This window comes from Pavona decussata, unplaced genomic scaffold (genome assembly GCF_977016875.1).
Source record: "Pavona decussata unplaced genomic scaffold, jaPavDecu1.1 SCAFFOLD_192, whole genome shotgun sequence".
Lineage (NCBI taxonomy): Eukaryota > Metazoa > Cnidaria > Anthozoa > Scleractinia > Agariciidae > Pavona > Pavona decussata.
In genome coordinates, this window is record NW_028145601.1 from 19,071 (window position 1) to 31,427 (window position 12,357).

General features: G+C 36.6%; 1 protein-coding gene across 1 annotated transcript; it reads left to right on the forward strand.

Annotated features, from left to right (window-relative positions):
• Positions 1-19: 19 nt before the first annotated feature.
• Positions 20-12,167, forward strand: LOC146461974 (ras-related protein Rab-13-like). Its single transcript, XM_085086188.1, has 9 exons — positions 20-66; positions 1,118-1,344; positions 2,816-2,876; positions 4,208-4,268; positions 4,874-4,951; positions 5,396-5,488; positions 6,706-6,771; positions 7,752-7,802; positions 9,533-12,167. Exons 2-9 carry the CDS (start codon positions 1,209-1,211, stop codon positions 9,641-9,643), a joined length of 657 nt encoding a protein of 218 aa, XP_084942314.1. The 5' UTR covers positions 20-66; positions 1,118-1,208; the 3' UTR covers positions 9,644-12,167.
• The last annotated feature ends 190 nt before the right edge of the window (positions 12,168-12,357 follow it).

The following is a 12,357-nucleotide window of genomic DNA, read 5'->3' on the forward strand; positions in this document are numbered from 1 at the left end:
TTACATGACGTATTATTTTGTTTCTGGACAAATGTCAGCTGGTGATCATGCGAGACAAATCGACTGGTAAGCACGTGAATTTAATTCTATTTTTCAGAGTTTTTTGCCTCCGGAAATAGCTGTTCTGGATGTTGGGGAAATCAGTTTAATCTGTATCTATCATAACTCGATGATTTCTCTTCTTTTGCGTAAGAATTGCCATTAGTTTTGGCCAATGAACCGAATGATTTTTCTTGGAAAACTAGCTCTTAATGACGATTTCCTAATTTGGTAGCTTACGACAACACTAATCAAAGAAACTCGGACTTATTCGTTGTCCTATTTTGAAATTATAAATTGAACTGAAAGATGGATTCTGCGCAGCCCCAAACATTAATCATGCATTCATTTCGGCCGACTCAAACTCCATGCATTCATGTATGCACGCCGACCGTTTAACATGGGGCTCTGCGGAAATCTTTAACTTTTTGTTATATGTTGCTGGCAAGCCCTTTACAGGGAGTGGCAATAAAGCTTGTATCTTGTTGTATTTTATTATGTTCTGTTTCAGTTTTCTTTTGAAAATTCATATTTTGTTTTTCTATAGCTACCAGAAAAACTATGAATTAAATTTAAAATCTTACAAAATAATACAAATACAATCTTACACATAATGGAGCGATTGCAGAATACCCGGCCCTCTAAATATCTTACTTGAAAAAGGAGTGCTCCCATAGTCCCGCAGTCCCAGAGTCGATGAATATTTAAATGATAAAACGAGTGCTCCCGCAGTCCCACAGTCCCAGAGTCGAGGGGTACTTAAATCTAAGCTTGTTTCGGCTCATGGATTTGCTTGTTTCGGGTTATGTTCATGGATTAAAGAACGAGTTATATTCATTTGTAGCATGCTTGTTTCGGTTCATGGATTAAAGAACGAGGTATATTCGTGTGTAGCGCGACGACTGCGGGACTGTGGGAGCAGCTTTTCAAGTAAGATATTTGGTGGGCCGGGTATTCTGCAATCTAGCCCACATAATTATTTAACAACATGAACTGGTGAGATTGGTTGTATGTGATTATCAACTGTTCTGAGATGCTGTGGTACTTTTAAATTCATATTATGCATCTTCATTTTCAGGATCCAGAGATGATCACAGTTACAGCGTAATATGGTGCTGTCATGTTACTGCAATTTCAATCAGAAGTGATTGATACTTAACATAAAGAATATGTCATTCCAGTCCAATGCTGACATCACTTACAAAGTGCTACTGATTGGAGAATCAGCTGTTGGCAAAACGTCCTTAATTAGAAGCTATTCTAAGCCAGATGAGTCCTTCACGCCATCACTTTTGCCAACTTATGGTGAGTAGCTGATATGAAATAATGCAGATCGATCCCTTCCTGCAATGGCTCATTTTTTGACCAGCAGGTACTGAACTGTGTAGGAAATTAGTCTCCTAAATACTCATTCCCATCTAGTTAATTGTTAGAGTTACTTTCTCAAAGACCAGCCGCATACAGTCTACCTGGCTATTTGACACTTGAGTATTGGCAGAGTTCTTGTTAAGGTTTTTTTAAAAGAAGGTAATAAATTTGCAAAAGCAGGTGGATGCCATCTTGTTAATGCCTCCCAGGGAATGATGGAAACATGGCAGAGCTTACATGTAAATTGAAGTCATTGTATTTTTGACGAAAGAAAGCGTTCAAACTAAGAGTAATTTCTTTTTTTACGGGCGATTGATTTTCAATGTGATCATATCTGCTGGATGTTTTTACATAATCTATGGAAAGGAAATTCCCAAAACAAGGATGAGTTTTTTCAAAATACGATCATCATGATTTTTGAAAGACTGATTTCAATTATTTTGGAAAAAGTTTTTTTATGATAGCTGGTAACATTTACGTGAATAGATGGTAAAAATAACTGTTTTCCGGCTCCTAACAAGAACCCTGTATTGTGCAGTTCCAGAAAATCTCCATACTCCCTACATGGAAGGTTTTTGTTTTGCACCCCCCTCCCCACAGGAAATTCCAGTTTAGCGTCATGCTTTGCTTATAAAATTTTGGCTTTCAAAACCCCCCTCCCCCTAGGAATTTCCAATGACCTTCCATGCGGTGGGTATGGACAGTACTGATGGTGTCACTTGGATCCTGGCTATTTGACCCATAGCTTGGACTAGGATTGTTTAGTAACACTTTTACTGGGCGTACACACAGTACTGCAGTCTACCTGTAGCCCCCAGTTTCTCATTCATTTTATTATTATTTTTGTACCCCCTGACAAGAGAATAGGTTGATTATAGCCTGGCTACTGTTTTCCTCTTGTCCACACTGGTGCGCAGAGCTTTACTGATTTTTATTTGAGAATATAGATGTTAAATTTAAAGACATGTTGGCTCCAGTTTATGATCCATGTGAGTTTACATTCTACCCAATATTTTGATTAACTTCAATATTTGAATGTGAGCCAAGACACTCTTCTGAAGGACAAGGGAGGGCAAACAAAATTGCAAGATGTACTTTGTACTATTAGCTTTTTACTTTTCAACATGACGCATTGTAAAATAATGCCTTTAATATTAGAATCAGCAAAAAAATATATATATCACAAAATATAAAATTATTAATAACAACAAGAACATTCACCTTATTTATGTGAAATAGATTCAAGTGCTTTTCAAAGTTGAAACACATTGGCATTTGATTGCCAATAATAGGATATCATTCACTTGCACGCTTTCCAAATAAAGAATATCAAAGTAAGTCTTTGATCACTGTAGGCATAATACTTTAAATTAAACAACTTACTTTTGATATCTGTGTCACATTTTAGGAATTGATTTTGTGAATGTCATGACCACCGTGGATGGAGTTCCTGTTCGCCTACAGATATGGTTTGTTATTAAAAAGTGTTTTTAATCAAGTTAACAATAAATTATACCTCCAGTGTCTGTAGGTTTGTTCTTACAGTCAATCCATGCCAGGCATGACCAGTATTTCCAAGAATGAAATGAACATTTGAATTCCTCTCTGTAATGTCCGGCATTTGAATGGAATGTTGAACATTTTATATCTGGAAATCTTTCCGAAAAAGACGCATTAACTGGAAAAAAAGATTCCTGAAATACTTAATGCTGTCAATTATGTAAAGAAAAATTCATAGCCTTGTATCGTCAATAAACTAGGGAAATTTCTAGGGGAACTCTGAAATCTTGGTGGCATTGTTCAAAACTGACATGTAAATTTCAAAACTCCGTTCAAATTTCAAAAATACTGGTCACGTGTGACGTTAAAACAGAAACATGCCATGGTAGATATTTCAGTCAGTGACACACAGGCATACTCAGAAAACAAAATCCAAGTTCTCCCAACAGGAGTTGAACCTATAACCATCCAATTACTAGACAGTTTGGATGCTCTACTACTGAGCTACAAGAGACTCGTGAGAGCTAGGAATGTGTCACTGACTTAAAAATTACATCATTCTATTATTTATTCACCAGGCTTAAAAAATAACATCTCAGAAACAATTGCCATCTTTGTAAAAATGGTTAGTTGAGACAATGACGTCACTTCCTGTAATTTGAGCCTTAACTTCCGGAACAAGGCCAAGTAATGGTGGCCGTGAAATCTCGAATAAAAAGCTAAAAAAAAATACTTCCAATCGCCATAAAAGATTGAAATTTGGTAACATGAGTAAGAAGGTCATATTCTACACGAAAATGCAAAAAGATGGAAAATGAAATTTTCGTCCCAGGGGCACTTTAAAGCCGGGAAGTATCATGCAAATTTGCTGTCATTTGAAAATGTTTGTCTGTCAGCAGAGACAAAGAAATAATTATCAAGTTTGTCATAAATTATCAGCCCAGTGCAATAAAACTGTCGATTAGTGCCTCTGGCCAGAGACAGAGTAGATCTAAATGGATTGAACATTGAAAAATATTAGGCTAAAATTAATGTTCAAGTTCTCGCATTTTTGTTTTCCAAATGCACTAGAACAGCTAGATCACGATTTGCTCCTTTCAAGAATTGAGTTGATTTCTTTCCTCTCGTCATTCTAGAATTATTTGGCAGCTGATTGAAGGTGTTATTTCACCTTTTTTAACAAAAGATACCAAAAACCCCATGATACTTCCCCTTTAAGTAATAACTTTTGCTTGGTTTCAGTTTATTCCGTTTAAATCCTTCTTGAGGTAAAGTTTGATTCAGTGTTTTCTTTTAACAGGGATACAGCAGGCCAAGAAAAATTTAGAACACTTACATCATTGAACTTTAGAGGGGCAAAGGTTAGTTCAACTGCTGCACGTTTTTTTTATTTAACTACAGGTACTAATCAGTGTGAATTGCCACAGTAATGGTGGAGATGTTCTGGGTAGTTGTTGACCATGCAAAATCCCCTCCTTAAAAGTAAAGAAAAAACTTTTCATAAGGGCAAGTGAAAATCTGTGTTCAGTCGGACTATATAACAACCACTTACACTGTAAGTCCCACATGGCTGTTCATGGCAGGGGTGCCCTTGTCTAGTTTCTAGGGAGCCTAAATGCCTCTAGTATGATAGAGATCTACATCTGGTCTGTTATTAAATTCCAAGCTAGCTAATTGAGACAATGCACTGCAGAAACAAGTCTAATCGCTGACCTTCCAACTGATCAATATCTCAGAAACTTCACACCAGACTACCAGGGCCCAGTTGTTCAAAGCCTGATTAAGCTAATCCTGGATTAACATTAACTTTGATTGGAGTTTAAACAAGCAAGATGAAAACCACTTTTAATCGTGGATTAGGGTTAATCTGCTTTTGAACAACCAGGTCCAGATCTCCAGGTAATTGTCACCCACCAGTTGGCAGTCCTATCTACTTTATACTGATTTTTGTTTTCACTCGTTCTAGGGTATACTCTTGGTTTATGACATTACAAATGCTAGATCTTTTGAGCAGCTGCAATACTGGCTGAAGACAATGAATAAGGTACTACATATAATGTAATTGTTGAAGAAGCAGAAAGAGACTCGCTTAATTGTGTTCATTTTCTGATAGTCTTTCACTTCTCTTTCCCATGCGTATTTTCGTACTACCAAGAAAACATTCCTGAGGTCAACCTGAGGGCCATTCTGCAGTTCCAGAAAATATCCATAATCCCCCCCCCCCACACCATGAAAGGTTTTTTGTTTTGCACCCCCCCCCCCCCAGAAATTCCAGTTTTGCTTCATACTTTGCTACTAAAATTTTGGCTTCTAAGACCTCCCCTCTCCTAGGAATTTCCAATGACCTTCCATGAGGTGGGTATGAATATTTTCAGGATTTGTGCTTATCCATGAATATTAGTGGCAAACTGTTATTTTACTAAGACTTAATTACTGTCGTTGATCCTAGTAGATAATTTAGCTCCAGTTTGTGTTTTTAATTTTACAGCACGACCTCATGCTTGAAGAAGTCATGTTAGTGGGTAACAAATGTGATTATGAAAAACAAAGCTGGGAAGTAGACACTCACACTGGCCAAGAGGTTTGGCATTCAACTTCCCTCTACCCTCTAGCTTTTGTTACATGATTTTGAGCACAAAATTGAACAAAATTCTCAGCTTTATTGTTGTTGTTCTCTCTGCACTTATCTGTAAATGAATATGAATATATGAAACATATAATCATTATTTGAACTGTGGGTGAAAGATTAAAATAATAGAAGTAAGATCCTTGCGCAGTTATTTTAATTTGTAACTTAAGAAGTTGCAAAAAGAAAGCCTGAAAAGGAATTCACACTTGAACGGGTCTCGAACCCATGACCTCTGCGATGCCAGTATGATGGTCTCCCAAATGAGCAATCAAGCCAACTAAGGGATGGGCATATTGTGGTAGAGCACTGCATCGGCATCGCAGAGGTCATGGGTTTGAATCCCGTTCAAACCTGAATTCTTTTTCAGGCTTTCTTTTTGAAACTGCTTAACTTGCGTAAATAACTGCGAGGGTCTTCTGTATTTTAGAAACGTATTTGTAACAATCCTGTAATTTCTATCAGCTTGCGAATACTTTTTGTTTTGTATATTCACTTATTTGACTTTTATTTTAGTTGCTGCTGTCAATTTGTAAACACCAAATTTATTTGCATTTAGTTTAGTATAGTCATACCTACCCACCTCGACTAGCTTTAGCTATTTGCGGGTAGGTATATTAAAAACTAACTTGTAACTCTCTGTTTTAATAAAGTGTTGTCGTCGTTGTTGTTGTTGTTGTTGTTGTTACTAAATCAAACAGACAGTGAGTGACCGATTTCAAATATTCTCTTATTACTTCCTGAAATTTACTTCACTCAGTCAAATGTACATGTAAATGCAGAACTGATGTAGAAACAAGACAACATGCGATGCGCGTTTCAAACAAATCTTGAATGCTTAATGACCAGTCATTTATTTCTTTATGTACCCGTCCCGATTTCAAATATTCTCTTATTACTTCCTGAAATTTACTTCACTCAGTCAAATGTACATGTAAATGCAGAACTGATGTAGAAACAAGACAACATGCGATGCGCGTTTCAAACAAATCTTGAATGCTTAATGACCAGTCATTTATTTCTTTATGTACCCGTCCCATTTTGAAGAGTTTGTAACTAATTTATTATTGGATTTTGCAATTTTACTTGCAATTTCATAAACTGAAGCAATTTTTTTAAGCATGCATGGTTTGCGTATGTCCAGTTACATCAATCATTTTTTTATTATACAGTTTGCGAGACAGCTTGGTTTGAAGTTTTATGAAACAAGTGCGAAAACAAAGGCAAATGTGCAAGAGGTACAGTTTTGTTATGTGATTAAAGAATTTAATAGGTTTGATAGATGTGTAATTAATGGTAAAGTGCGAAATCCACGTAAAGACGTAACACTCGACATTATCTCTCTACATTAAGGTTCATTATTCCTTAAACGAAACCTCCTCTCTTGAAGTAAATTAACGTTATATTTAACAAAATTTTAAGCGTGCTCTGGTTAAAAGTTTAAAAAGTTTTCTCGAGCTTTCGATTAATGGCAGTCTGCAATCTTTGACAAGCGATGGATAAAAAGCACGAACGTGATACTGTATGTTCGTGCTTTTTATTCATCGCTTGTCAAAGATTGCAGACTGCCAATCGAAAGCTCGGTAAATCTTTTTTAAACTGTTAACCAGAGAACGCTTAAAACTTTTATGATGTCTTACCCTGGTTACTCGTCCATTTTTTAACGTTACATTGTTGAAAATACAATCTTATTTCAAATTTCGTTGGAAAACATGGAAATAATATTTCTGTCGGTCGGACAAACAGAATTTGATTATCGCCTATTTTCCATTTAAAATTTCCCGGGCTCCGCCATCTTGGATTTCATACGGTTGCCCAAAAAAGAACTTCTGCTTACTGACAATAGCGGTAAGGGTAATGAGAGTGGGTGACTATAAATGGATTAAGGGTGCGTTCGATTCCGGAATAGGAATACGTACAACGATAACGAGAAATCTCTCATGAGAGAGTTTTTGGAATAATACTGGAGTACGAAGTCACTTGAAAGTTTGCAGAAATGTCTTAACAACTCAGTATTCCTCTTTTTCTTGTTGCGGAATACAGTCAATCGAATGCAACCTAGCAATTTCACGGCAGCGGAGGTGTAATTCTCCTAGTACCGCCCTGGTCGAGCGCTCGGCTTCTTTTAGACTGTTTCAGTAGCCAAGGACTTTTCCTCGCCTTGTATGATGTGCATGCAAGCGGCACATGTGACCTTGGTTGTCCGTTTACTTCACAGGTGTTTCAAGAGCTTGCCAAAAACATGAAGTATGCAAATCATCCCAACATGGTAAGTCAAACAGTTGTTGCGGAGAATGACCTGGGTTACGAACACATTTATTTTTCAAGCAGTATCTCACACACAAACGAGAACGTTTAATCCATTTATTTTTGTTAGACTACGCGCAATTCCTTATTTTCCTTATGAATAGTAAGGCGAGCTAACCACGCGCGCTCGAGAAAATTGCTTCCGAGAGGAGACGCGACGCGCAGAGGGACGCTTCTCCTCGTCGGACGAAATGATTTGTTCGCTTTTTTGTTAAAGGGGCAGTATCGTGGGAGATCGATGGGAGATATCATGATATTTGGCCAAAATTTACTAAATTTAAACTTTGAACACTGTGTTAATTAATTTCTCAATCGCTAATTTAAAGAAATATTAATACTGATTCTAAGACGAAAGGTTGAACCAAAATACGTGTATAGTACAACCGGCGATTTTTAGTGCGTTACAACAGCGAAATTTGAAAACGTCTGCCAGACGTTTTCAAATTTGAACCCCTCTCTATCTTGGTCATCTGCCGGCGAAAATATCCGTGGATAGTTTCTTTGCATTCTGATAGTCTTTTAAGAATTTTAATGGCCGGCATTATTTTGTCATTATATCTTGGCTGCTATCAACCAAATAGCGTCTTTCCGATTTTCAATGTGTTACTAAAAATAGCGTGATACTGTCCCTTTAAAGTGCTACTATGATCAAATTTTTACCTCTTGAATTTTAAGGTTTATCACATAGAATTCTAGAAAAGATTAAAAACGCCGTTAACCATTTCTAAATATCTGCATTGGTTCCGGAGATATTTAAGTTTGAAAAATGTGTAAAATATGTAAATGAGAGGACCGATGACGTCATATTCTCAACTCAATATAACATCAAGTATATAAATAGAGCTATCTCAGTCAATTTACAGCAGAGACCATTCAAACCTGGCAGGCTAATAGTTCTAAAGGTAATACACCTACGGCTATAAAAAATTGATTGCCTAGCTCCTAAGGCTCCTTATCGCTTAATTTAGACCATAAAACAGGGCCAAGATACCTTAAAACTTTGCTTTTCATTTATAGCGGGTTAAACCTAGGGATTACAAAATCTGACTTTCTAACATTGTGGTTTCGTTCTACTATCAAGTACTTGTGCTCAAACTATTACATTCCACACTCAACCAGAAATCCTGCAGTCTCTGTTTTATAATATTTGCCGGACTATTTAGTTAATAGAGAGATTTAGCATCGCGTTCACGTAAAACGGCAAACGCCACCTTTGCCGTTTCATGTTTCACGTAAAATAGCGTGAACCTTTTGACTTAAGCTTTAATTTTGCGGGTATCGATGAAGGTGTTTTGCGACTCACTGTGGTGAGTTCATGAAGGAAAGTGCGGTAAGGAGTGAGTTATGAAGGATTTAAACTTGATTTGCCCTAGTATGACTTGCCGGAAAAATTATTCGGGTACAATTAACTACTTCATAGTATATGTATAAGGAAAAAAGGAAGAAATACTTTCGTAGTTATCACGTAGACGGCAAACACGAAATAACCTGTCTTGACGTAGAAACGGCAACCGGTAACCGGCAATCGCGAAAAATGGCGAGAAACTCGTGGTCACGTGGTCATTTTTGCTGTTCGCGTTTCACGTATACGCGATGCTAAATCTCTAAGAATCGATCGATAAGAACGTTTGGCGGTCATTTCATTTTCCATAGCAGATATTGATCGTTTGTTTCTAACTGTGCAATTCCCAGGTGATGAATGACGACCATGGAGACTTTGATTTTGTAGATGGCTTTACACTGCCTTCATTTGATTATCCACAACCTAAAAGGAGTAAGCCTAATTGCTGCAATATCAAATAGTTTAATAGAAAGTTGTTATTTGTATCATATAGACATATTCTTATTATAAAGTATTATTGCCAGGACTCGAAAACAAAGATGGTTAGAATACATATTGTATTTTTAAGAAATAGTCTATTTGTTATCTTTTATGAAGATTATGAATTTATTACTTATATACTTATTTTAGTTGTAAATTGAGCTGGAAAATAATTTATACCAACCTTAGGTGTGATAAAAGAAATTGTTTTCAAAGTTATCCAATTTGCCGTTCACTAGTAACTTGCATTTTTTTACGTATATTTGGCGAGCCGAAAAATTCAGTATTCCTACCTTTTTCAAGACGAGATCAGAGGATGGTTGGGACTAGGAGGGAGTTGAAAGGAGGTTAAGCGCAATACATTTTATTATCTTTCTTTCGCTACCCCCGTTCTCTACCCTCGTCGTGATCCAATAAGATGACGATTTAACGGACTAAGTAATTCAGCGGTCCTGGATCCGCCATCAAAACAATCTCGTACTCAGAGTCCTTAGGCTTTTTGTTCAGTGGGTAAGCGCCAGGACAGCCTCTGGGGACTTCGAAAAATGGTAAATTTTTTAATTGGCTGCTCCTTAACGGCGTGCATTGTTTATAAAATTTCAGTTTTCCAGAGTCTCTCCCGACGCCCACCCGCTGACTAAAAAGCCCGAGGACTCTGGGTACAAGATTGGAGGTCCTGGGAATCTTTCCAGGAAGCCCTTTTTTCCATCCAGGCGAAAAGCCTCGTTTTCATTCACAGTTTGCATTGGTAGACTAAAAACTGTACGCGATGGCGTACAAAGCCAACAAAATGGAAATCAGTGGTAATTTTGTGCAAATGAAACGTTGATTTCGGTTCATACCGGCTGTAACAAAAAAGTGGTCGGAGTACCTCCAGAAGTTGTCCGTTTGTTAAGGAAAATGTCCGGTATATCGGTGCGTTCCATTGGCAACGAAGCCGGGAGTTTTGGCTAAAAGTAAAGCTCCCCGTTTCTTTACAGATTTTTCTTTTACACAAAGTCACAAAATTTGTCACCTTCAACGTGAGATACACATTTTCCGTCAATTTGGAAGTACAAATGTGAGACTGTTGGATATAGCTCACAAAAAAAGAAAGAATAGGATATTTTTTACGTATTATATTCAATGTACAACAACAACTTTATGACCTTTTTTGAAAAAAACAAATATTTACAAACGTATGTATGTATTATACAATTAATAATAAATTTTTGTTTTAACAATGTAGACATCTATAATATATGTATGTTCTACAGCAAGTGTAGCAAGCACTTTAAATAACTATTGAAGAGTACAGTATACGAGATACAAATTTAATGTCAATTTTATGAGTTATATAGAGCTTAGCCCCTATACAAAAGGGTATGTTGTCCATTTCTTAAATGAAGTGTCGCAATACTGTACAGAAAACGGCAGCATTTTATAGTTTGTTGTATTTCAACAAATTGCCACTAGAATTCTGCAGTGAATTTTTTTATCCTTTCTTTATATGAAACGTTTGGTGTTTACTGTCATAAAATATACGGAAAGCAGAAATTACTTATTACACAGTAATGCCATTTTTAGGCCATTAATGATATTATTTACCAAGATTATAAGATTATATAGACAGTATTTGAGACATACACTCTGGTTTTTTTTTACAAGAACGTCTAATTTTGGAGCTGAGGCTGAACGTTCTTATATTTTTTTTGCGATTTGAGGCTGAAAATGTTCTTAAATTACATGGTATACACTACATGTATTTTAGTAAATCAATGCGGACGTGACCAGGGAACCTATCAAAGTGCATTGCCTGCTGAGATATGGTATCAAGAACTGCTGATTATGACAAACCGAGATGTGTGTCACCATTGTTAATGTTATAGAGTGTTTTCACATGACGTCACGGTGGCCATGTTGGTGCCTCAAAACAAAGAAATGGCGGCCATGTTGGTGTCCCAAACTAAACCTTTGGGAATTGAACTCTATTTTTATGTATATACTTTCTTTGTTTCAGTAAACCAATATGGCCGGTAGTCACGTGAATGAAAACACTCTATACAAAACATGCCCTTAAGAATTTTGGTCAATTTCCATTTGTGACCTTGATTTTATGCACAGATTAGCAAAATAAAAAGGTTCTTAATCGACTCTTAGCCTGAGGAGTGCTCTTAATACGTTCTTAAAATTTTGGTTTATCTCAGCCTCGACGTTCTTAAAAAAAGGTTCTTATAAAAAAACTGAGAGTATATGTACAGTATATGAGATTCTTTTGAGTTGCCTTCGTGCTGATGATAGATACTATCTTCTTAATAATGTCAATGCTGTTACACACCAAGATCTCCTCAAAACGTCACACGAAAGTCAACTCAATATAACACAAATAACGTGGTTAGCTAGATGAGGAATGAAGAATAATGAAAAATTTTCCTGAGCGAGGGTTTAGGAACTTTGGAACTGACACGTATATTCGACTTGAAATTGCGTATGTAGGAAACTTGTTTAATAAAATATGAATGGAAAGTTTTTCGCTTCTTTTGCGACTATCAGGGAATCGGAATAAAAAGTATTCAAACAGGTTCTTTTGAGACCTAGTCTGTTTTCGGAATAAACAGAATACAGTTTATTCAGTACAAGAGGAATTACGTTCTTTTGGGAAGGTTTTCAGCTTGATGGAAATAGGGGCAATTGCGTTCTTTTGGAAATGGTATTC